At 58.1% G+C, this 24,641-nt stretch overlaps 3 protein-coding genes across 16 annotated transcripts in view; 1 reads left to right on the top strand and 2 right to left on the bottom strand.

Moving 5' to 3' along the window:
* Positions 1-4,543, top strand: part of ADORA1 (adenosine A1 receptor) — a 39,057-nt gene extending 34,514 nt beyond the window's left edge. For all 5 annotated transcript variants that reach the window (XM_031438830.2, XM_031438834.2, XM_010983746.3 and 2 more), the window contains one exon: positions 3,266-4,543. In XM_031438830.2, the coding sequence (XP_031294690.1) occupies positions 3,266-3,905 (640 nt within the window). In that variant the 3' untranslated portion in view covers positions 3,906-4,543. The remainder of the gene's footprint in view (positions 1-3,265) is intronic.
* A 1,047-nt stretch (positions 4,544-5,590) lies between these two features.
* MYBPH (myosin binding protein H) lies at positions 5,591-16,887 on the bottom strand. 9 transcript variants are annotated; one of them, XM_064477050.1, is made up of 13 exons: positions 16,203-16,887; positions 15,133-15,360; positions 13,463-13,597; positions 12,799-12,992; positions 12,533-12,700; positions 9,996-10,084; positions 9,413-9,608; positions 9,088-9,227; positions 8,361-8,520; positions 7,001-7,137; positions 6,686-6,872; positions 6,323-6,373; positions 5,591-5,824 (listed from the first exon to the last, which is right to left on the bottom strand). In XM_064477050.1, the coding sequence occupies exons 2-12, from the start codon at positions 15,225-15,227 to the stop codon at positions 6,357-6,359; spliced, it is 1,518 nt and encodes a 505-aa protein (XP_064333120.1). In that variant the 5' UTR covers positions 15,228-15,360; positions 16,203-16,887; the 3' UTR covers positions 5,591-5,824; positions 6,323-6,356. The 9 variants fall into 9 exon arrangements, 5 of the variants coding, with proteins under 5 accessions (XP_064333120.1, XP_064333121.1, XP_064333122.1 ...); XR_010377094.1 differs by lacking the exons at positions 15,133-15,360; positions 16,203-16,887 and adding an exon at positions 13,689-14,072 and having other exon boundaries at positions 6,063-6,373; XM_064477051.1 differs by lacking the exon at positions 12,799-12,992 and having other exon boundaries at positions 14,993-15,360.
* A 138-nt stretch (positions 16,888-17,025) lies between these two features.
* CHI3L1 (chitinase 3 like 1) lies at positions 17,026-24,278 on the bottom strand. Of its 2 annotated transcripts, none has more exons than XM_010983750.3 (10): positions 24,230-24,278; positions 23,854-23,883; positions 22,746-22,947; positions 22,173-22,229; positions 21,270-21,420; positions 20,338-20,459; positions 19,160-19,283; positions 18,384-18,566; positions 17,811-17,927; positions 17,026-17,622 (listed from the first exon to the last, which is right to left on the bottom strand). In XM_010983750.3, exons 1-10 carry the CDS (start codon positions 24,261-24,263, stop codon positions 17,482-17,484), a joined length of 1,161 nt encoding a protein of 386 aa, XP_010982052.2. In that variant the 5' UTR covers positions 24,264-24,278; the 3' UTR covers positions 17,026-17,481. The 2 variants fall into 2 exon arrangements, with proteins under 2 accessions (XP_010982052.2, XP_010982053.2); XM_010983751.3 differs by having other exon boundaries at positions 24,093-24,230.
* Positions 24,279-24,641: the final 363 nt, after the last annotated feature.

Genomic DNA, 24,641 nt, shown 5'->3' with positions numbered 1-24,641 from the left:
CAGAACTGCTTCTCTTCCCCACGTGTAGGGAGAGGTGAGTTTCTCCCCCAGCCCTGGGAGGCAGCCCTTCCTGTGAGAGCCTGCCCCACCTCAGCCAAGGTCCTGGGTCCAGCCCTTTCCCACCATGGAGAAAATAGCAAAAAAAAAAAAAAAAAAAAAAAAACCCAACAAACAGATGAGAACTGATACCCTAAGCGGCAGGGTCTGCTGGGACCTGGCCCTGGAGGAGCCCCAGGAAAGCTTTAACCTCAGGGCTCCTGGCTGTTGGGGAGGGTGAGGGGAGGAGGGGAGGGGGGCACCTCTAGCTGCAAGTTGCCTCCTCCTCCTCTCCCACCTGAGACACTGTCAGTATTCGCCTTTTTTCTCGGTGGGTCGTCACGGCGGAGATGTGCGGCCTGGGCTAGGACCCCACTCCCCGCGTCCTCAGGCTGACCGGCAATACCAGAGGTCACCTTGCCCCGCCCCCTTTCTCTGGGCGGTACCACTTTTGTATTCTGACGGGGAGGGAATTTTTCTTCATTGATTTCCGCTTGGAGGAGGTTCGGGGATTGGACCCAGGACCTCTTGCGTGCTGAGCACGCGCTCTCCCACTTGAGCCGTACCCTCCCCGCGGCGGTACCACTTGCGAACGGGGGGGGGGGGGGGGGGGGGCCCTGGACATTCCCGTTTTAAAGCTTGTAAGAAAAGGACATTCCTAACCTGCCATCCACCCACACCCGTTATCAGCCCGGGGCCGGAGGAGAGCTGGTCTTGGAGCCAGGAGACCTGGGCACGTTATTGCCCATTTCTGGACCTCACGTTCCTAGTCTGTGAAATGGGGATTCCACGGTGTGCTGTCCTGACCTCGCAGGGGGGCTACAGGGATTACCTGAGCTATGAGTGAAGAAGGGCTTTGTAAATGATAAACATGATGTAAAATACATGAATGTGATGGGTCGTGATAGGGGGGTGCCTGGCCTCCCTTTTTCCTTCTGTAGCTGCAGCCCCATTTGGTCCTGCTGAGGCTCGTCCTGGGGACGTGCCTTGGGAAGCTATGGCAGTGTGTCCCTTGGCCGTTTTCTCTTTTAACAGAATGAGCTGTGCTCCTTTGGTCTCGCTCCATAGACTCGCCCCGAGCTTCTTCCGCCATAGGACATGTGGGGAGCACTTTGAACTCATCAGAAACAAGCCCTGAGCCAGATGTTTGCAGAACCATTAGGCTGTGTTTGCTGAGCATCCAGAGATACCAGGGTTTCCCAGCTATGAGTGTTTCCCCGGGGCATGGAGGGGTGGGAAGTCAGGAATGTTGGTGGGGTGCTTACAGAGCATTTCACGTATGTTATCTCATCTGAAGTGGGTCCCACGGTCTCATTTTACAGAGGAAAAGCTGACCTCCTAGACTGCAGACCCAGAGCCCAGATATGGGTCTCTGACTCCAAAATATGCACCAGGCTGGCTGTCTTGCTAGGGAGCCAAGAGGCAGGGATGGGCTTTAGTTAGAGCAGGAGAGCAAGGATTAGATCCAAGACAACTTCAGGGAGGCGCAAGCAAACTGGGCAGCTTTCAAGGCTCCTTGGAGCTTTGGGGACACAAGGACCTTGTGATTGCAGAGGAGGGGGTGCACCACACCTAAGGTGCTGGAATCCTCTAGAGGCCTCAGTCTCCTCATGAGAATGCTGCGATTGGAAACGCGGTTCCCAAGGTCCCTTCTAGTGCTTGCTTTCTAGATGAGGAAGAGGTGGGGTCTGGTTGCTCTCAACCCCCAAGTCGTTCCCCTTCCCACCCCTGTAGAGCCTTCAAAAAGCAGTGGGTTTGAGGGGAGGCATTGAAAGATGTCCAGGATGAGAGGGACCTTAAGTGTTATTGCTGTGAAGGAGAGATCACAACAGATTCTGCAGGCTTGGGACCGAAGAGAACAGAGTCTGAAGGAGGTCTCCCTCTTCGCACCCATGGGACTCAGTAGCTGTTTACATGCTTAGGAGGGCACCCATCCATCTCGGAAGCTGCACTGGAAAATAACTCACGGGCAAGCACAGAGCTGGGAGGGCTCCGCCCTTGGCACTCGCTCCAAGGCCAGTGTGTGGGCAGAGGAGTTGCTGGCTGCAGGCTGGATTGGCATAAAGGGAAGCGGGGAGCCCCCCGGGGTGCCCCTTCAGCTCTGGGGAGGTGGGCGTGGGTGTGGGTGCCTCCCCCCTCGCCCGAGGGCAGACTCATCCATTCTCTATGTCACCCAAATGTTGTCGTCTTCTGTGTGTGTCATGACATTAGAAAAGATTGGAAGCTCTGTCCCTTGATACTGTCCTGTTTACATCCTTCAAAGGACATTTACCAGTCTCTAATTGTCTTGTTTATTTCTTTCCTTACTTTAGTGTTATCTGTTTTTCCCCCCAAAATGTAAGCTGTGTAGAGGTAGGGATTCTTTATCTTATTCCCAGCACAGAGACCAATGCTTGGCCCAGAAAGCGCTAAAAAACGAAGGAACGGACCCATGCAGGCAGGCATAAACGGGAGTCCCTTATGTGCAGTAAATGCTCAGCGAACGTTGGTTTTCTTTGCTGAGGATAATTTCCAACTAGCTTGGGGGTGGAGAGCTGGTTCTTGAGATGAACCCCTCAGGAGATAAGCACTTTGCAGTGACTGAAGCGGGGAGGGGAGGTGGGGATGGAGGTGGGAGATGGGGGCGCTGGCAGGGCTGGGACAGAGCCAAAGGGAGGAGGCTGTGGGAAGGTGTTTCATGGCAGTGCATTAGCTGGCCCAGGGAGGGGTGGGTTGTGAGTCACCCGGTGGTTGCGGTCACTGTCGACGTGTGCGAGGAAGCACAGGACAGTGTGGCCACCTTCCACGTGGTCTCGGGCAGGACCCGTGACTACGCTGAACCTCCATCTCCTCAGCTGTCAAATTGACACTCATTCCGCTGCTGCTTTTCTACCCTGTGGCGACAGTCACAAAGCAATGGTGAGGTCGCCAAATGGGGGTGTGCCAAGCTCACGTGAGGGGTTTGTACTTTGATGGTTTTATGAAAACTCTAAAAGGAGGTCATTGTGTTCATTTCTACTATGATTTTTATTATTAACCAGGCTTCCCACCCCCAGCAGGAGCCATGAGCCAGTGCCTTGCAAGCTCTGGCCTAAATTTTAGACCCCGAAGACTTGGTTCTCTAGTCAAAGACATGCCCCTCCCCACTCACTGGGCCGTGGTTAGGCAGAGGGCCTCCCCTCAGAGACCCCCAGAGGCTGGGTGAATGGAGGAGGGGCCTCACGCTCTGCCCTCCCCTCCGCTCCCCCAGGTACAAGACAGTGGTGACTCCCCGAAGGGCTGCGGTGGCCATCGCTGGCTGCTGGATTCTCTCCTTTGTGGTGGGCTTGACCCCCATGTTTGGCTGGAACAACCTGAATGCAGTGGAGCGGGCCTGGGCGGCCAACGGCAGCGTGGGCGAGCCCGTGATCAAGTGTGAGTTCGAGAAGGTCATTAGCATGGAGTACATGGTCTACTTCAACTTCTTCGTCTGGGTGCTGCCCCCGCTGCTGCTCATGGTCCTCATCTACCTGGAGGTCTTCTACCTGATCCGCAAGCAGCTCAACAAGAAGGTGTCGGCGTCCTCAGGCGACCCCCAGAAGTACTACGGGAAGGAGCTGAAGATCGCCAAGTCTCTGGCCCTCATCCTCTTCCTCTTCGCCCTCAGCTGGCTGCCGCTGCACATCTTTAACTGCATCACCCTCTTCTGCCCTTCCTGCCACAAGCCCACGATCCTCATCTACATCGCCATCTTCCTCACACATGGCAACTCGGCCATGAACCCCATCGTCTACGCCTTCCGCATCCAGAAGTTTCGGGTTACCTTCCTTAAGATTTGGAACAACCATTTCCGCTGCCAACCTGCACCCGCCGTTGACGAGGACCCTCCAGAAGAGAGACCCGATGACTAGACTCCAACTTCTGCTCCCACTGGCCTGCATCCGGGGCGTCATCTCAGCCCAAGTCCTCACCCCCCTGCTGTCCCACCTGTCTCCCTTGTGTCCCTGACCCTTCTCTGCTGGGCTGTGGGCTGGGGGCCCCCTGCACCTCCGGGTCCTGGAGGACGTTTGGGAGGGCAGTCCACGGGGAGCGAACCGGGCGACCGGAGGGGAGGAGGAGAGGGGCTTGAGCCTCCCCACCTGCCTGCCCATCCCACGGGCAGCCCAGCGCACCAGGCTGGGGGGCCCTGGGAGACTGAGGCTGCCGATGGGCCAGGTAGGCCGGGGGGCAAGCCCAGCTCCCACAGTGGCCAGGGGGGTCTGCACGTCTTAGGTGGTGGTGGTGCAGCCCTGGGACCACACTTAAGGAGGGGAGAAGATCCAGTCCGAGATGGAGGGAAGGAAAGAAACTGGCTCTCCTGGCCTTGCTTCCTCTCCTGTTCTGTGGGAGCAGGTGGCCAGAGCCATTGACGGGCAGAAATCAAGGAGCCTCAGTCCGTACCTCGTAGGACCCTATGTTCCCAGCTGTGCTGGGTGCCAGGTGCCTGCTCTCCATGCCCTGGGGACCCCAGGGTTATACTGGGAGAGGCAGAAAGAGCGGGTCCAGAAATAGTTTCCACTACTTGCTTTACTCTCTACTAACCCTTGGACCTTGAGTAGGGGCTCCCAGCCACCTGGGAGCCTGTGTGGAATTGTAGGTGTGGGCCTCAGACGGCCACTAGGCAGCAGCATTGGGCCCTCAGTCTTGTCCTGAGCATCCGAAGCAGGCAACTGGCGTGTAACTAACTACCTGTCATCTGGACCACCAGCTCTGCCAGCCTCCAGTGATGGGACGGTACCCTCCTAGGTGACACCCATCTCTGCTGCTTCTGAGACAGACAGAAAGCAAAAACTCTTGGGAGCGTTCCACCTGCCTGGGGAGGGGATGGACAGAGGAAGGCGGGCTGCTGTGGGCACTCTGGGATGAGGTGTGGCAGGCTGGTCACGCCAGAGGCGACCCTCCTGTGCGTGGGCAGGAAGGGCTTACTGGCATTTAAGTGCCCTCAGGAGTCCTGGCGCTTAGCACAGTTTTCACGGGCTTTGGGGTTGCAAAGTCTAGGCCTTTAGACCCTTGGGGAAGGGGCCACTCCCTGCTAAGCCCGGAGCTCCAGATACAGAGGGGTGGGGGGCCAGCTTCTCAGTGCAAAGAGCAACTCCAGGCCTCAGTTCCAGGCCCTTCCCACTCTTGGGGGTGGGATGTCCCCTGGCTCCCGGGGAAGGCCACCTGACTAATAAAAATGGCTGTGAACCCTCTCGGAGAACACACCCCATCACTGTCTGAGAGCAGCAGACAACCTTGGCAGAAAAAAGGCAGTGGTGGGGGCGGGGGAGAAGCGAAGCGAGGAGGGCTGTGGAGGCGTTTGGAGCAAGGAGGGCTGCGGAGGAGGCCGTGTCTCTGCCTCAGTTCCCCTCTTGGGGTAGCAAACCCTGAACGTGAAAGCGAGGTCCTGAGAAATGTCGTGCCGGGAAACCCCGATGCCTCGAGCCCCCTCCACTCGCCCCTTCCTCGGGTGTCATAGGTGGAGACGCCCTCATGGTGACACGTTCGACGCCCCCGGCGGTGACGCAGTGCTGCCCCCATCTCGATGGTGCTCGCTGGCACAGAGGCCCCTGCACGCTTAACAACACACACCTTTATTCAAGTGTTTCTCGCCCAGCAGGGCACGCCAGTCTTTGTGGTCAGGAAGCCTGGCCTGGAGCCTGGGAAGCCCACCCCCGGGGGAGAGAGGGAGGCTAGGCAGGCACCAAGGAGCAAAGAAAGCCAGCAGCCGTCACTATGGAGACGGAGGTCTGGGGCATCCGCGGAGCTGGATTCTGGGCCCGGCTGCCCTGACGTCTCAGGCCTATGGCACCTGGCAGAGAGCATGTCTCATGAGCCCCTGGTGTACAGCAGAGCTGGGCCACGCGTGCCCTGCCGAAGGCTGGGGTGGAGCAGCGGAAGCAGACCCTTTTCCCTTCCCAGGCCTCCCTCCCTAAGGGCCCGGTGCCCGGTCTGAGCTCTGCCCCCTGCAGCTCTAGGGTACGTCGTCCCTTATCCAGAGCCTCAGAATCCCCTGGGGAGGGTAGCTAGGGCGTGGTCGTTGTGCCCACCTTTTTGACTGTGGAAACAGGTCCAAAGGAGGGCCCTGGCCCAAGGTCACTCAGCCAGGACTAGACCCCGTCCTGTGTCCATCCTCTGAATCACCCCCTTCCAGGCCTCACCAGCGTCACCTGCCCTGCGGCGTTTCTGGAGCACCCCAGGGCGGTGCGTGTGCATTGCCTGGGACCGGGATTTGTACCGGAGCTGACTGCCACCTTCCCTTCTCCGCCCACCCCCAGGGGCAGCAGAGGGAGTGCACTGGGCCACTTACCTTTCTCCTCATCACAGCCACCTCCAGCCGCCCTTCAGTGTGTCGCTGAGGCTGCGAGAGATCCAAAGGTTAGAGCTCGGGGAGGGGGTGGGTGTCCGCCAGGGACCCGAGTGGGGAATGAAGGTGGGTGAGGGAGGCTGACTCCCTTACCCCAGTGATCCGTTTATCTGCAAGGCAGACTCGACCACCTTTTTTCCTGCACAGTGAGCCATCCTCCCTCTTGGGAAGTCCTTCTGACAGCCTGACCTCAATCTTCACTGTCTTGCTTGTCTTGCCTTGATTTTTCTGAGCTCAGCCTGGTCTAGTCCAGCAGGAGAAGTGGCTTCTGTTTTCCCAAAGGAGTGACCCCTCCCTAGCCCTCACCTTTGACCTCGAGCCGGCAGTCCACGGCTGCCTCCCCCAGCGCATTGACGGCCTTGCAGGTGTAGACTCCGGAGTCGAAGGGGCTGGGCTTCCGGATCTCCAGGGTGCAGACGCCTTGCTCAGAGAGGGCGCGGTACCTGGGGTCGCCCTGGATGTCCATCTTGTTCTTCATCCAGATGATCTTGGGCTGGGGGAGCGAGGTCACAAGACAGCTGAGAAGGTTGATGGCCGTCCTCAGGCGTGAGCAGAGACTTCTGGAAAGGTTCTTCAACCCCGCTGCCCCCGCCCAGGGCACGGTAGGACCCTGCCCCTCACCTTGGGCGATGCTCGGACGCTGCAGAAGAGCTGAGTGCTGTAGCCAGGGGTGGAGGTGTGGTCAGCGAGGGGCTGGGTGAATGAGGGGGCTTCGGAGAAGTCTCGCTCAACAAAGCTTTTCGGCTTGGCCACAGTATCTGAGGAGACAATATTCCGGGGAGAAAGTGGGGTGAACTTGAGGTTTATAGGAGGAGGCCTCTTAGGACTGACTGAAATATTTCCCTAAAATAATCACTACAGCTTACACTTGGCTGTCTCATTTAAGCTACACAGCTTTCCTCTGCCAGGGTAGGCTTCTCTTCCCGGCTGACAGATGGGAAAGTGAGGCCCTTCACGGGTGAGTTAATTCCACTTGGTGAGTGTGGGGCGTAAGGTGTGGAAGGTCACATGATGACACAGAGCGGGTGGTCCGGAGGAAGATCTTAGCATCAGGAGGGTGGGTGACACTCCATTTCATCCACACCCCCTCATCTGGAGCCCCAGGGCAGGACCCGGGGCTCCTGGGGTCTTTGGGAAGTCAGGCACAACCATCCCATGGGAACTTACAGGCAGAATGTCTCAGAGAGGCAGAGGAAAGCCGAGACCATGGCTGGGTGAGTCACGGAGGGGATCAAAGAGAGGAGTGGGCAGGAAAACCAATAGATGAGATGGCCAAGCAGCCGGAGGTACCACATGTCATTTCTGTTTGTCTTTGGAGACCTGGCTGGCTTTCCTCTGTTAAACAAAAATTTCTTCCTAATTCTGTGCAGCTCAGGCTAGCATCAGAAAGAATGTGCCTTCTGGAGCCCACACAGACTGCGTGGGGGAGGGCCTTGGAGACCGCAGGGTGACAGGGAGAAAGGGCCTGGAATTTCACATTTGACGCAAGAGGGTCATGTGCCTGCGTGGAGACAGTAAATACCCATATCTCTCTTGTCCATCTGTGTGGTGTTATTTTAGGGTCCGGAGGTTTGTGCTTTCAGCAAACTCGCCAGTCTACCTCTCCACGCACGTCGCCCTTCAGAGTAGCTCCCGTGGGACACTGCACATGCGAGTCAGTGACCACTGGGATGTTGGCAGCTACCCGACAGCTTTAGAATAAGTGCGCAGCCTCCCTAGGGTGCTTCTCACTTGCACAGGTGTGCGCCGGTGTGTTCGTTGCAATCAGTCAACCACATCCATCTCTTTGCAGTCACTCCACATGACCATGTGTGTGTGGCTGTGAAGTTGGGTGTGGAGGGGCAGCAAAGGTTCCATCAAGGGGCCACCCACGAGAAGCCTAAAAGCAGGGATGCTGATGCCCCAAGGACAAGGCAGGGACAGGGAGAAGGGCCAGCTTGGCCAGGCCTGGCTTGGTTTCCGGTCCTGGCCCCGGACTCACCTGTCTTCTGGATGTGGGCCAGCTCCTTGGTGACGGCGGCCGACTCACTGAGTCCACACAGGTTTTCCGAGAAGACCCGGAAGGAGTAGGAGTTGCCCACGATGAGGTCGGAGACGGTGCAGGTGGTCGGGTGGTAGCGCTCCAGCACTGTGAACCATTGCTGCAGGGAGCCTGCCCTGTCAGCCTCACTTCTCGTCCCTGCCCCCATCCCTGCTCCCGTGTGGCCCCTTCCCCGGGGCAGCTTGCTCCATTCCCCGTCCCTGGGAGGCTGAGCCAACGAGTTTTGGGCCTGAGGGCCTTTGAATTGGGAGAAGGAGCCCCTACTGGAGCAGGTGACCTCTGGGGTCCTCAGAGAATTCTAGAGGCTTATTGATCAGAGTGTGGCCCGAGGACCTGCAAACTAAGAATCTGGGAACTTCACAGAAGTGCAGGATCTCAGCCCCCACCCAAGACCTACTGAATTAAGATCTGCATTTTAGCAAGATTCCCAGGTAATTCATATACACGTTACACTTCCAGAAGCACTGCTCTAAAGCGTGAAGGGCCAGAGGGGGAAACTGAAGCCCAGAGAGGAAAGAGATTCGCCAAAAGCCACCCAGGGAGTCAGGCTAGCAGTGGGTAGACCAGAACTCCTTGGTCCCTGCCCAGCCACCCAGGCCACTTCCTCCCACCCCACCCCGTCCACTCAGCCCTTGCTCCTCCCCGCGCTGGCTCCAGCGGGCCTCACCCCTGTCTTTTTGTCTGCCTTCTGCACTGTGTAGCCCAGGAGCTCTGTGCCGCCTGTGTCCTGGGGTGGTGTCCACTCAAGGGCAGCGTTGCAGCCCCAGACGTCCAGGAGCCTGATGGTGCCGGGGCATCCCGGTTTCTCTGCAGGACCAGAGTGTGAGGGAGTGTGAGGGTCGGGGAGGGGGCTGGGCTTGCTGCAAAATCCTCCTACCCACGATCTGGCTCCTGTCCTCCTCCCTCAGCCTGACCCCGCTGGCCATCAGCTCAGGGGTAGCAGGTGGACCCTGGGTCCCCAGCAAGTCAGCTTTGCCTCCCTGACCCCGTACCAATCACCAGGACGTTGATGGCTGCCTTGGCCTCCAGGCCTTCCAGCTGCGCAGTGAGCTCGTAGCAGCCCGAGTCGGAGCGCTGGGCTGAGCGGATGAAAAGGATGGAGTCCTGGTCCCCGGTGCGCACATTTACCCGCTGGCTGTCCAGGGCATGGCCGTTGTGGGTCCACGAGGCCTGAGGCTTAGGATTCCCCTGGGAGGGAGGAGCGCTCAGGGTGGGTGCAGAAGGTGCCAGCACCCCCAACCCCACACAGATCCAGGGATTTCTGGAGGTGTGCCCAAGGGATCCAGTCCCATCGGCCCTTCCTAGGAGGGGCGTCAGAGGCTAGTGCCACAGGTGCTGCCTTGAACCTGATTTCCCAGGTGTCCATCCAGCCCCGGGACCACCTACTCTGTTCACAGGCTGGAGAATCACAACTGAGTCATGGTCACAACAGAGGAGAGCTGAGCCCATCTTAGTGGGTGGGACCCAGGCAGACCCCTCACAGGGACACTGACATTTCCTGGCTCCTCCAACACACCTCAGATGGGGGCCCTGATTTCCACACAAGCTCTTATCTTGGGCTGGGGGCGTACCCACCTGGAAGGGGATTTGCAGGTTAATCGTCTCTCCCACCTGACGGATGTAGGTCTGACGAAGGTGGCGGGGGACACGGATCTTGGGAGCCTCTGCATTAAAGAGAGAGGCTAGGCTTAGCACAGCAGGGGGAGCTGCGGACTGGAGGCTTCCCGGCAGGGGTAAGGGACAACTGCTGAGGCTGCTGGCTGGGTGGGAGGGCGCCCAGTTGTGCCCCGAGGCTGCCTCCTTGTGGGAAGGGCCAAGCTCACTCCTGAGATCCAGGGGCCCAGATACCCTAAGGCCCTTGGGGACTTGAGAGCCAGGAGGTTCCGGGAGGGCGGGGCCTCCGCGGTGTGAACCGGTAGGCATCCCGGGCACTCCCTTGGCGCCCCGACCCTGCCAGCCTGGGATTTGCCCCGTGGCCCAGGCATTCCTGGGCTCCAGCTGGGCCCCGGCTGGCTCCCTGGCTCCACCTAGCGGGGAGCAGGTGCTGCACCTGTCAGCCTGCATTCCCAGGGAGGGTGGCAAGGCTGTCTTCTTCCTACCCCTCTGCCCGCCTGCCCCGCACCAGGCCCAGGCCTTCAAGAAGCCCCTGGGAGACCCATTTGCCCATTGCTCTGGCTCCAGGCCATATGGGAGGATTGGGGGCTCTCCTTGCCTAAGTGAAGCCAGAGCAGACATATCCCCCTCCTCCTGTCCCCCTTTCCACTACCTTTCAGTCTCGCAGTTGGGAAGTCCTCCCTGACACCTCACTTCAGCCCCATGCTAGGGTAGAGAGCTACCTCCCTGATCATCACCTAGCCAGGTGCAACCGCCGAGGCTGCTGGGTGTTCCAAGGGAAGGGGCCAGAGCGCCTGCACTGTCCCCTGGGCAGGGGCGGGGTAGTGGCGGCTGAGGCTCTTCAGTGGCAAACAGGTGGCAGCAGTTGGTCAGTGGCATGCCGGGCGGAGAGGGAGGAGACAGTGAGAAGGAACACTGTGTCTCCGAGGATTAGCTGGGCAGGCACTTGGCCCTGGGAGCACGGGGCGTGGAATGTTCCAGGGGCAGCTGTGGGGGGCCAGGAATGCTTGGTAGCTCCAGGTGGCTGGGGAGGGACAGCTGAGCAGCCGAGGATTCTGGACAGGGTCCCCACCCTGCCCTGCCCTGAGGAGGGCCTGGCTGCTCCCTGCGTATTCTCGGCCTCCTCCCCATCTTCTCTCCAGGAAGGCCCCTTCTGTCCTGCCAGAGGAATTTTAACAGAGTAGTGGGTGCTGAGTCTGGCTGGCTCCTCCAGTGTGAGGCCTTGAAGCAGAGGCCGGCGCCTGCAGCCTCTCAGAGCCTGTGCTCTCTGTACCCAGGGAAGGTCCAGGATGCCTCCCTCACCAGGAGGACTTCCTGGCGCCTCCAGGCGAGAGTCAATGTGTCCATGTTGAGCTGCCAGGTGGGGCCACTTCTCACCCAGACTCAAAGGATGGGAATGACCCTCTGGTTCTGAAAACCCCCAGAGAAGACACCTCGTCGCCTGGTGGGACATGGACAGTCCTGTGTGGGAGTCAGGTCCTGGGACTGCCGCTAATAGGCTGGGTGACCTCAAGGAGGTCTCGGGGCGCCTTGGGACCTGCCTGGCTTGGACGGCTGAGCCATGACAGTCTACACATCTAAGATCCTAGCCCCGTGGCTCCCACATCTCTCAGGCCTTAGAGTTGAAAAGTATTTCCTTGAATCCAAACTTGACCCCTTCGGTGGCCATGAAACCCCCTTTTACTAGAGGCCTTGTCTGGAGCTTTGAGGTCCCCCTCTGGGTGCTGAGAAGGGGGAACAAGAAGGAAGGTGAAGAAGACCTCAGGCCACCTGCTGGCCTGTGTCTCTCTTCACCCTGGGGCTCTGGGCTGTCCCCAGAGACCTCGGATCAGCCCAAATGACTCATTGCCACTAACAGACTGAAACCTGATCAGTCCTGGGAAGGGAGCAAAGGCAGGCGTGAGGCTAATGCACCCTACAAATAGAAATCTTAGCAAGGGGACAGCAGCTGGTTCCCAGTGCGGTGCTGGCCTCTGGGGATGGAGAAACCTTCACGAGCTTTTGCAGGAATTTGCCTTCCTCCCACTAGGGACATGGGGCAACAGGAGGCAAGCAAAGACTTCTCTGTGTTCCAAAACCTTGGCGAGAATCTGGAAGCCAGGCCACATGAAATGAGCAGAAAATGAGCTGCCATGGCCGCTGGAGGGATTAAGATCAGATGGGAGGAAGGACGGAATGACTCCAAGCATTGGGCCTGAGGCAGGTGACCTGGGGGGCTTGAGCTTTCATTCTGGGGGGTCAGGAAGCCCCTCCCCACTATGCTTGGAGCTGGGCCACTCAGGAAAATGGCCTCTTGGACGTCCAGAGGCCCCCTTGCTGCTGAGGAACCTGGACTTTTCTTAAGGCAAGGTGCAGACAGCAAGGTGTCATGTTCACGTGAGTGTGGGATGAGGGGACGACCGCCCTGTTCGTTCTGCCCTTTGGCTTCCGTTTCTCCGTCCATTAGGTAAGGTGCCTGAGGAGGGCTGGGGAGCAGGAGGTGAAGGGACAGGCTTTACCGATGGTCTCTTGGATGTGGACAGGCTGGTCCAGCACAGCTGGTGGGCCAGACCCTGCAGAGTTCACCGCAGCCACACGCACGAAGAACTTGTCACCCAGAGCCAGGTTCCGCACAGTCTGCTGGGTCACCATCATGGGCCGGGCATTCACAGGCACCCACTCCGAGGCTGAGGGAAATGAAGAGAGTACGCGTCCGTGGCCCCATGGCCGGAGGCAACCTTCTCAGCGGGGCTTCCCTGCTCGCTGGTGATCTGAGGAAGCTGACCTCCTTTTCCGGGTTTTATTTCCCCCATGCTCTTCCTTCCTGACTTCTCATTGTCAAATGGCATCAAAGACATCTGATGTTTGAGCCCCTGAGCGGTGGCCAAAGATGGGGTTGCTGAAGCCCAGAGAGGGCTGGACACATTTGCCAAGTCACACAGCAAGGTAGAGGCAAAGGCAGAGTCCAGGCTGAATTGGCTGCCATGGAGGTGGACCACAGGACAGTGGCATCAGGAATTTGGCCAGAGTCCTCGTCCCCTATCTCTCTTCACTGTCTCTTGCTCTGACTTACCCGCCACCCCACCTCAGCTTCCTGGCTTTGCACGTCCCGCTTGCCCTCCCCAGGCAGGGCCCTCTGAGGGTCAGCACCTCCTTCCTTCTCATAGAGCACTGCCCCAGCAACTTCTGCCCTCTGTCCGTCACTCAGGGGCTCTCTGGAGCTGGAGGACAACGGGCCTCCTGAGGTCACTTGGACACCCCCCTTTTCTCAGAGGTGTGCTGGTGGAGCAGAAGCTGGGGTGAGTGGGTTGAGGGGGCTGCTTCCACCTCCTCTTTCTGTATATCCCCTTGGACTGAGCCAACTGCAGGGTCTGGGGGCTTGTCCCTGCCACCGTGCAAGCTCCCCTCTCCTCCCCCCATGTATATGCAGGGCTCAGCCCAGGGCTCACCTCCCTCTCGGCGGAGCTCCAGCACGTAGCCCTGGAACCCCAGCTTCCCTAGCCTCTCGGGGGGCTCCCAGCTCACAGCCACCGAGCTCTCGCTCACATCCTCCACGGCCAGCAGCAGCGGGGCACTGGGGACATCTGAGGGAGAAGCAGCAGGAGGTGAAGTTCGGGGTCCATGGTGCAAAGCTCTACCCCGCCACTCCCTGCCGTGCCCACCTCCCTCCTCCACCTGCCCTGCCTCTTGTCACCTTCACTCGGAGGGGCAGGTTTAGTGGCTGCGGGGGCAGGTGCCTGAGGGGCAGGCTCCTGTGGCTTGGGAGCCTGGTCTCCCCCAGTAGACTCCGGTGCTGCCACCTTTCCAGAGGGCTCTGGGGGGCCCACATCTGCAGACTCAGAGGCGGTCTCCCCCGGACCACGGGCGGGGGCCTCCGAGGTGGCTTTTCCTGTCATTCTGGGCTGGGGGGTCAGGCTGGAGAGTGCAGGGATTAGCCGTGGAGGGTCTGTGCTGCCAGGGCGCCGGGACACCTAGGTCCTGGCTTATATAGTCAGGGGACTGCCCCACCCTCCCAAGCAAATGATTCCCAGCTGTGCGGTCAGGTCAGGCAGGGGGACTGGGGGGGGGGGCAGGGAGGCGCCTCCGAAGCCAGGAATAGCTCTAGGGGAGGAACTGCAAGGGTCCCTTGAGGAGCATGCAACCTCGTCCATCACCCTGACTGCATCTCAGCAGCCAGTGTTCTGGTGCCCAGATGGGAGGAGGGACAGACGGGCGAGACGGGACATTGCCGGGAGCCTGTGCCAGGGCTCAGAGCTTCCATCTGGAGAGTAAGCCCAGACCAGGCTGCGTGTTTGGTCTTTGTGAGGCCCAGGGCTTTTCAGCTTGGGTGCTGGGGTCCAGACAGCCTGAAACGGCCTTCCCTGGGGAGCACTCCCAGCTCCGTCCCTGAGGTCCCACCATCCCCTGGTCCTCACATTCCCTGGGGATTCTCACTTATGCTGTATGAGGTTGAGGGCCCTAGGGAGAGAGTGAATTGGGCTGCCCAAGATGGGGTTGGTTGGAGAAGGTCTTCCAGCAATGGGACTCCAGGGAGGACATCGAAGACCCCTGTTTACCCAGCTTCCGCAGTCCCTGCTCCGGGCCTCAGTTTCCCCACCTGTTACAGAGAGCACTGCCACAGTCCCCTCGTCCTTGGGGGTCAGATAAAGTCATAAGGCAGATCTGAAAGAGGCTTTGGAGGAGGACATCTCTCTGAGATGTTTAGACTCTTCGAAGTGAGACATGGTATGAATATTTGCTTGCCATGGGGGAAATGAGGCAGATCCAACCAAATTTCTGGCCTTTGATTCGTTCGTCCAATAAAACATTCAGATTGGTAATGACTGAATAAGTCTGAAAATAACATGTGTCAGGGAAGGGGGAAGTCAACAAGAACTCCCGTGGCTGGTGGGAGCATCGACCGGAGAAATCTCTTTGGAAAAAGTGAGACAGTATCTGGTCAAGTTAAAAATGTGCAAACGCTATGACCCAGCACTTACACCCCCAGAAACGCTCTCCGCTGTGCCGCAGGTGACGTGCTTGCCAGCGTTCACCGCAGTGGCGTTTGTAACAGCCGGATATGGAGAACGCAACTCTCCGTCCCCAGGGGACAATGAATAACCGTGGAGTATATACGCACCTATAAACCAAAAATGGAATAAAAGGGACAAGCTTCAGCGGCACAGATGATCCAATAGGCAACGCTGAGCGAAAGGAGGCGGTGGGGTCTCTCATTCGTGTTCAATTCAAACGCGGGCAACACCAGCTCTCTTCTTCCAGGGGCATCTCCAGGTGGCGCGACCACAGAAGAAGGCGGGAAAGTCGGGACAGTGCTTGTCTTCTGGCGGAGGGCCTGGGATGTACATGACTGTGGAGTTTTGGGGGCACTAGTGAGGTCTCATTTCCTGTCCTGGGGTGGGGGTTGGTGGCTACACAGGCTTTCACTATTCAGTAATTCTTTAAATTAAACAAATACATTTTATGCACACTTCAGCATGCATGACGTATCCCACAATTTAAAAATAAATACATGTGTAATCTATTTAGGGCTCACATGCTCACCCTCCCCCTGCCCCAGGGGCCAGGGGCACCACAGCGAGGCCACCTCTCATCCTAACTGTCCTTGTTAGGGAGAGGCAGTGGAAGGCCTGGGGAGCCTCCAGATCCTGCCCTGCTTGGGTGCTGTGCCCTCTGCTGTGTGACTCAGTGTCCTGCCGGGCAAGGGGCCGGCCCTGGAGACCCGATCCCCATCCCTGGCCTCTGACTCTGCAGCTATAAGTGACTGTGACTAAGTCTGCAGGACCCTGAGTCAGCCCTGCAGAACCTGTCCCAGGAGGATGGGGGAAGGGTGGCCAGGGGAGGCGCGATGAGGGTTGGCTGCCCTGGAGGACTCACAGCCCCTGGGGTTTCAAGCAAAGCCCCCTGTGTGGTGAGGTGGGGAGGAAACGCTTGGTCCACTGGCCAGCAGCAAAATGCCAGGTACGCCCCTGAGGCTCTGGCCAAGTTCTCGCTCTCTTTGCCTTTAGCAGGGTTCTGACCTTGGGATCAGCTGCATCTGCCGAGCTCCAGCTGGTTCAGATTTCAGGGACGCCAATAGGTATTTCCTTCCCCACACCTCAAACTAGTGTCACAAACCACTAGGCCAAGTCACAGATAATCCAAACACCAGGGAATCCACAAATAAATTCTCTTTGGGTTTGGAGTGTGCACCTGGACTCGCTTTGGACACACGGCATGTCCGGGGCTCTGGGAATTCACAGGGACTGGTGAGAACAGCTCCACTCCATCAAGGCTGGAAGGCGGGCTGGTCTTCTGAGCCCATCCGTGAGATCCGTCTCATCCCGTCTGCCCTCCACCTCCTGCCCCAGGCTGAGCCAAGGAGCCCGGGTCTCTGCATGGGCTGAGGGGGGCTGAGTGTGTTCGGAGAGGGGGGAGACGGAGGGCTGGGCCGCAGCCCTAGGACATCTGACAGACCCCAGCCCAGCAGTGGGAAGGGCTCCTTTAAGGCAGTGGGCTCCTGGTCACCGGGGGTGTCGGGGGAGGGGGCTGGAAGGCCACCTCTCAGGGCCCTGCAGAGACTCCAGGCCTGGGATGGAGGGAGGGTGTGTGAGAAATTGGTGTCTCCTTCTAGCCCCGAGAGTCCAGGGCGGGGCTCTCTCACCTGGCCCCTGTTGGCCCTTACACCTGCTCAGGGTGAGAGGAGATGAAGGGCTGGGATTAAAGGGCTCCCTCCCTCGTGCCTGCCGGCCTTCTGGAAACACAAAAGGCTTCTTTCAGCAAGTGACTGCGTCGTGAAGTCTGGACAACAATGACCTTTAAGATCTGAAGGTCACCAGCCCTCTTGGGTTAAGTCCACGGCAGATGGATCTGGGGGTGTGGGCCTCCTTGGGGGACTCCCTGGGGTCTGGCAGAGGACAAGGTGGCTTCACCTTCTGTAACTCAGGGCTTCCAAGCCTGAGAGGGAGGAATCCAGAAGAGATGCGGGCAGTGAGCTCAGCGGACCCACAAGAGACTGAATCAAACGTCAACACGCTGGTGAGCCGTGGTGCTTTATTGAGCAGCTGCAGAGTGAGGAAAGGGAAGTGGGATGGGGCAGGATTGTGTTCCTGGGGGGACGTGTCAAGTCGGGCTTTGCAGAGAGTATAGTCAGTGTGGCCACTGCTTCTTGTAAGATGTTTGGCTCTAGGGTGGTAGGGCTTGCCCAAACGGTGTCCCGAGGCAAGGGGGCCTGGGGGTGAGGGGATTGAAACAACTCCCCTTGCGTGGTGCTTGGAGTCACTGAGCAGTCTCACTGATCAGCAGGTATGCTGGCCCCACGGCCTCACCCCTACCTGCCTGTCCACCAGAGCAGGGCTCAGAAGGGACGGCTGTGGCCCTCCGCACGGGCCCACGAGAGGGGACTCGGCAGGGCAGGGGATCAGGCTTCCGGCCAGTCAGAACCAAGCCGCGAGGGGTGCCCTGGCCCCACCATGCGCTGCAGGACAGAGGGCTAAGCCGTTGCAAGCGCGTCCTTGATGGCACTGGTGAGAGGGAAGTGCAGGTTCTGGCCACAGAAGGTGCCCTGGAAGTCGTCCAGGTCCAGGGCCCACACCATGGCGCCAGCCAGCTTCCTGCTCTTCAGGTACTTTGCCTGGTGGGGGGACCCGGAGGGGCAAGGCTGGGTTCCCTGGGCCACGGTCTGCATGGGGTGGGGGGGCATGCTCTCTGGACGCCTCCCCAGGGGAGAGCAGAGCAGGTGCCTGAGACCCCAAATGCCCCTGTAAACCAGGCCTGCCCTCAGAGTGGGGGGCTTCCCTCCCCCTTTTCTTGGGAACGCACCTTGTTTTTGACGCTCTCCTGATCATCATAACCCACCCACTGGTTGCCCTTGGTGGCATAGGGGACCTGCTGGTCCAGGAGTCTCTGGACCGTGGCGCCGTGGAGGAATTCACAGATCTGAGAAGAGAACAGGGCAGGGGTGGTGTGGGGAGCGGTGCTGAGCCTTTCAGGTCACTGGGGGATGCCACTCCCCAGGTCCCTTTCAGCCCCTTGCTGCAGCCTGTAGGCCACATCTGCCCCTGGAAACCGCAGGCTTTGTGTAACTTTCCTTAAAACACGCAGATATCCCAGGGTTCTGTGACTGCTGTACCCTGAAGGCATTAAGGGGGCTGGACAGACGCAGGAAATGGGGGGTTGACACTGAGGACTGGCCCAAGGCAGCACGGAGCAGCAGAGGCTGGGCTGATGCAAAAGAACCCGCCTCCTGGACATGGTTCTGCCCTGGGCTGGAAGGCAAGGTCCACTGGAACTTTTTTCATTCCCAAAAGAGTAAAAGTAGGGACAGGGTGGGAGGCTCACCTTCCCCGGGACTGCAGGTGCTGTGGGAACATTGACCTACTCCCCAGCTCATACCTCATAGTAAGCGAACATCCCTTCCTCCTTGGTGAACTGGCCTGGTGCTCCCGGCCCCGAGATCGGGGCTCCCACATCTGTCTTGGAAGAGGCCAGGGTGAAGGTCCTCCCAAAGGTGGGGATGCCCATCACCAGCTTATCGGCCGGGGCCCCCAGCCTCAGCACATAGCTCACGGCGTAGTCCTGGGTGTGGGTGGGGCAGGACGGGTCGGGCAGTTAGACACTTGGTGGTGCGAGAGGGAAAGATCGCGCAGAATTCCCACTGCTGCCTTGGGAAGTGGAGTTCCAGGTCGAGATGCGTCTGGAATTCCCTTCCTTCTAGGAACCTATAATGTCAGCCTGAAGTGCACTGTAGAGTTTCAATCTCGAAAAAAATCCTCTTAGGTATAGGAAGGGGCCGTTGCTATTTGATAGTTGCAGAAATCAAGTGATCGGCTCGGGCCACACAGCCGGCGAGTGGCAGGTCTAGACTAGACCCGCACCTCCTCAGCCCCTAGACCCCTTTGTGCTCTCTCCAATCTGCCCTCTGCCTTCGCTAGGTCCACCCTTCAGGCCCATCGGGAGATGTCCTGATCCTTTATGGAAGCACCACCTCCTCAGTTGTCAGAGATGTGGAGAACGCATAAACTTCTGGCCTCAGTTTCCTCATCTGTGAAGCGGGCTCCATGACCCCACCCTTGCAGGATTACTGAGGAGTGGAGAGGTGGGGTGTGAGCACTGGCAGGTGGCAGGTCTCTATGGGCCCCTCCTGGCCCTGCCTCCTTCAGGGCACTCACAGCATTGTTGAATCTGTCAGACCTTGGATCCTTCTGGCCTCGGAACAGGGGGCTGGGATGTCCTATGGTCTGGCGCCAGGCTCCATGAAAGTCGTAGGTCAAAAGGTTGATGAAGTCCAGGTGTCTGTGGAAGAGGGGATGGAGGGCGAGGCGGAAAGTTAGAAAAGCTCTTGGTCTCACATGCATCAGCCCAGTGGGACGGAGCAGGAGAAACAGGCAGCCAAGAGGCAAGGCATCAACCCCAAACCCAGGAGAAGCCGCTGATCTGCCATCCTGGTTGCTGCACCACCTTTCCCGAGCCACACCGGGGAGTGGGCTCAGGGCCCCGCAAGAGCTTTTAAGGCAAGAATGGGGTTCTTCTGTTCTGCCCCCAGCACACAGTTGGAAGCTGGACTCCATCTCACCTCACCCCCTCCACCCTGGCCATGTTCATCTTGGTGAAAGCAGATTAGAAGTGGCATCAACAGAGCCTGCGGGGAAAGAGCAGGACCAAAGGATGGCCTGAGCCTGAACCTATGATCCCTTGGGGTGCGGAGCAAGGTTTCCACACACACACAGGCGGGAAGTCTGCAGGTGTTCACTGCATGAACATGCACTCCAAGTGTTTGGGGCAAATGGTTGAGAGCCACCTCTTTCCCACCCTCTAAGGGATCAGTTGAAGCACTGAGTCGACACCTCCCGGAGACCCTAAAGACAATTCTAAAGTCAGAGTGAAGAGCCTTTGTTTCTACTCTTGGGTTTCCTAAGCCCCGTGGCCGGGGACTGCTCATTCCCGCGTGCATCTGGGGGCGGGGCAAGGAGGGGCGGGGCAAGGAGGGGCGGGGCACCTTGAGGACTCTCAGCAGTTAGAAATGAAAGGTTGGTTGCTTCTGCAGAGACTGGTGCCCCTCGGCTCAGCCTGGCACGGAGAAGCGCCTGTTAGTGACTGGCTGGTTTGTATAACGTTTCCTACTTCCCTTTCCGCAAATACATACATTCATGGCAACTTTCTCAGCAGATCAGCACGATACCCCTAGCGACAAGGAAGGACCGGGATTATTACGCCCATTTGCCAGAGGAGGAGGCTGAGGCACAGAGAGGACAAGTGACTTGCATCAAGTCTTTGGAGGAACAGGGACTGGAAACCCGGTCTTCTGAGTCTGCATGGAACACGGGGCAGAGCAGGTAGGGTGACTCACTGGGAAATCTGGGCGATGTCGTAGCCCGCGTCGATGGCCACCTTCCCCGCAGACACTGCTGCGCTGAGCAGGAGCTGCTCTCTTCCTCCCTGGGCTTCCCTTGCAAACTCAGCCTTCATTTCCTGGTTGGGGAGAGAGGCAGGTGCATGAGAGCAAGCCTCGTGCAGAAAGACTGAGCCTCCCACAGGCCTTCCGGGTCTGTTGCGATCCCCGGCCTGACCAGGGCTCGGCGGGAATGATAAAGTCGCCCATTCTCAGGCTCATCCATCCTTTTCCTGGAAAACGGTTTAGATCAATCTCATCCCTACACCCCATGCGTACCCATCAACACTCAATTACTCTCTGTCCTGGAGGGGCCGTGAAGATAGAGGGCGATCCCACTTGGCCCACAGAGGATGCTGGGGGAACTTCGCCTGTTGTTCTGTGCTTTGTTCAAGCACGTACACGAGAACACAAAATTAAAGTGGTTTATATTGGTACCGTGAACAATTTGTTTAAATGGCCACTCTGCCCCTGGGGTAACTGGGGATGCTCGGGCTGCCCCGAGACGGGGCCGAGCACCCCCGAGCAGTGCATGCTGGGACGTGGGAAGCGCCAGTCTGGGAATGAATAGTGGCCAGTGATGCTCTACTAAGTGGGCAGTGAGGAGCGAGCATTCTGCTTAGCGACCTCTGCCTCTTAGAACCGCACCGCACTTCCCACTGTCGTCACAAGATATCATCCTTGCTGTGTAAGCTCTCAGGACACAGGCCAGTTCATCTTATCCCTGGTCCAGATCTCAGGATCTGCAGCAAGGGGGCTTCAGTCTCCCTTTGCCTGCCTCAGGAGAACATCCCTGAAGGCAGCTTCTACCCAACCCCCGACTCCCTGATACCCCCCGACTCCCTGATACCCCCCTAATCTTCTGCCTTTTTCCCCGACCCAACCAGCACCTTGACCAGAGTGGTGAAATGCTGTTTGTCTCTCCATCCAGGGAAGAGCCAGGCTAGGTCCAGTCCATCAAAGCCATGGGTCCGCAGAAATGTTGGCACCGACTTAATGAAAGTTTTGAGACTCTCGGTGTTGGAGGCTATTCTGGAAAATCTAGAGCCAAAATCACCCCCAGAAGACTGCTCAGCACCAGTATGCTGGGTGCCTTGGCTCTCTGATGGGGTCCCTGGGGCACGTGGAGCTGGGAACCTGAACCCACACAGCTCTAGGAGGGTGTGGTTGGAACAGGACCCACAGCCAGGCATCTTAGAAAGATGTGCTTTAGAACCAGTTATCCTGGCTTTATCACCTACTAGCCAAGCCACTTTGAGCAGGTTGTAACCTGAGCCTCAGTTTCCTCATCTGTAAAATGGGCATAAATACATCTCCCAGTGCTGTTGTGAGGATCACATGTGATAATGGCTGGACAGAATGCCTGACATGCTCAACAAATGGGAGCAATCATGGCCATACTTTGTTCCCTTTTTAAAGCCTGGTCCAACTCTACCCACTCCAGGAAGTCCTTCCAGGGTCTCCACTCCCAAACTTTCCCATTCTTTCAATCTCTCTCCTTCCAGACCTTAGGACAGTATCCCCCGGAGGATGTTTGTTGTCAGGTCTGAGAAGTAGTAAAAAAGAGCATTGACAAGAAATCAGAAGATCCGCTACCAATTTGCTGTGTGACTCTTGGCAAGTTCCTTTCCCTCTCAGGGCCCTGATTTCTTGATCGTACGTGAGGCAGGCCCCTGACAACCATTTAGGCCCCTGTGCCTGACCAGTGTAGAGTCCCTGTGACCCCCATAGAATGGGTGAGGAGAAACCCATGCCTCCTTCAATTCCATCATCCCCTGGGGAATGCGTCCTACCTTTGAGAACCAAAGTTCCACCCTCCAACAGACAGGAGGGTCTTCAGGTTGGGGTTCCTGTGGGGCACAGGGAGGCAGAAGGGCAGAGGTGGAGTGAAGCTGTTGTGATAAGGGGTAGCCCCATGTTTGGGAGGCTGTAGCAGGTTTCTGGCCAAATCAGGCCTCTGAGGTCCTTCCAATCCTGAGATTCAGTATTCTAAGAGGTAGAGACTTTGTGGCAGCTACTCTGAGGGATGCTGTCCAGTTTTGTTCCCTCCAGTGGAGAAGCCAGGATATGGCAAAACAGAGTCATGAGCACTTTCCATGCGTCGTGGAGAGGGACCCTCAGGGATGGAGGGGGCTGCCTTTCTCAGGGGAGCTCAGCTGTGCCTTCTTCTCTGGTCTGCCTCTTCCAACACCCCAACACCTGCCCTCACCACGTTTTCCCACTTAAGCCAAGGCTCTCCTGTTCTCCACCCACAGGTGAGTACTGGGGGCCCCACCCATCCTCTTGAGCAGAGGCGCCCTGCCCTGACACCAGCCCTGCCATGCTCCCCACGCCTTCCTCCTGCCCTGGCCAGCCAGTGGCCCAACCTGCTCTTGAGCGCGTTCAGTGTGTTGTAGAGCGTCACGTCATTCCACTCCCAGGTGTCAATCTCATTGTTGCTTATGTTGGCAAAGCTGTAGATGATGTGGGTGCAGAGGAAGGGGTCGATGGCGTCTGGGAAGCAGCTCCCATCGCCCTCCCGGTACTGGGACCAGCTGGTGTAGTAGCAGACTAGCTTGTATGCCAGGCCTGAAAGAGAAGCAGAGGGTGGGGCCTGAGCCAGGACTGAGCCAGGGACCCTCCGGCTGGCCCCGATCTGGGCACCCACGGGGTGTTGGCGGTCTGGTGGGTGGGCGGAATTGCGAGCAAAAGTTAGAATTCTCAATGAAAGGGGCCGGCTCAGTTCCCTCTACCTCAGGGGGCATTCCTCGCCTAGTCTGAAAATGCTTAGAAAAAAATCAAAGGCGGTGGATGAACATACTGCAGACTAAGGACAAAACGCTGTGTAGGGGGAGGGTGGGGCTGAGGAACAGAGATGAAATGGGACTTGGCGCAACTAAAGAAGACTTCCTGGAGGCAGCGGCTTTGAAGGAGAGGAAGAACTGAGCCTAAAACAGAAGACCCTGGCCCTCAGGGGAGAGCCTTGCAGGACCTTTAGCGGAGCCTTGATCTGAGAGACATCAGCCCGTCTCTTCTCTGCCAAGCTGTAACCCACTCAGAAGGGCAGTCCTCAGGCCCCCCCAGTCCATCCCCCAAGCTGGGGCACAATATCACAATAGACCAGGAAGTTCTTCCTCTCCCCTCATCCTAATTTCTTCTGCGGCAAAGTTGGCCTTTCCTGACCTCTTGGTTATGGAGGACCAACAGCTGGCCTCACTCATCCACACGGCTCCTGGCCTCTGGCTGGTGGCTCCCACCAGGCCCTTAGTTGAAGCCTTCACTGAATCTGAGTCTTTGAAAGTTTTTCATTTTGAAAAATCTTAAATAGACAGAAAAGTTGCGCATAGTATAATAAACATATGTATATCCATCACCTTAGTTGAACAAATGCTAATATCTCAGTGTCATTTGGATCACAGGAGAAACGGGGAAGGTCTCCCCCACACAGCCCTCCCCACACCCCCACCTCCCAGGACGTAAAAAGGGGTTACTTACAGCTCTGGAGCAGCACCAGAACCACGAAACCTGAAGGGAAATCCAAGGTGAGACCCCTTGCAAGTACCTCCTGCCCTTCCTCCTGCTTCCTGCACCCCCCATCAAGGAATCAAGGGCCTCTCACACCAGCCCCTTCCCCTCTGCCTCCCCTGGCTCTGCTTCCCCCACACCCGCCCCTCCCCGCCAGCAGGTAGGAGTCCAGCAACTCTGTGCCGTGGCTCTGTGGCCAACCCTGAGACCTGCTGGAGCCACCCTCAGCCCCATCCTGGCTGCAGCAGAGGGGGACACGGTGTGGCCTCTGCCTGCGTCCTCAGGCTCCTGGTGTCCAGCTGTCTAGACCAGATGGCTTCCCCAGACCTCACACTTCCTCTTATACCTGTCCCGCTCCACTCCCCCGCGCCCCAGACCATCTCATTTAGGGGAAATGAGCTGTGTGTCAAGGAAGGAAATACCAGGCTGGAAAGTGGTGGGGGAGGAGCGCTGCCGGCCAGCCAGGGAGGATTGAGAAACCCTGGAGAGTTTTGAAAACTTGGGCCAGGTCTTCCTGAGGCACCTGCCATCAGAGCCACCATCAGGGTGCTGTCTGGGGGCTCCGGGTGAGTGACTCAGCCTCCCACTCTCTTTTCTCAAATTTTTTTCCACCGGCAGTTTCCCAGCTCTTCTGGCAGCCTCTGCCTTTGCCTCCCCAGCCCTCCATCCAGGCCCTTGGCCAGGTTGAAACAGGGCGCAATTGAGTTTGTGACCCACAGAGCCCCAGACAAGGCCATTATTTACTCTCTCCCTGAGAG

This window comes from Camelus dromedarius, chromosome 21, assembly GCF_036321535.1.
Source record: "Camelus dromedarius isolate mCamDro1 chromosome 21, mCamDro1.pat, whole genome shotgun sequence".
Classification (NCBI taxonomy): domain Eukaryota; kingdom Metazoa; phylum Chordata; class Mammalia; order Artiodactyla; family Camelidae; genus Camelus; species Camelus dromedarius.
Note: the sequence above shows the minus strand (reverse complement) of the source record. Positions and strands in the feature narration are given on the sequence as shown.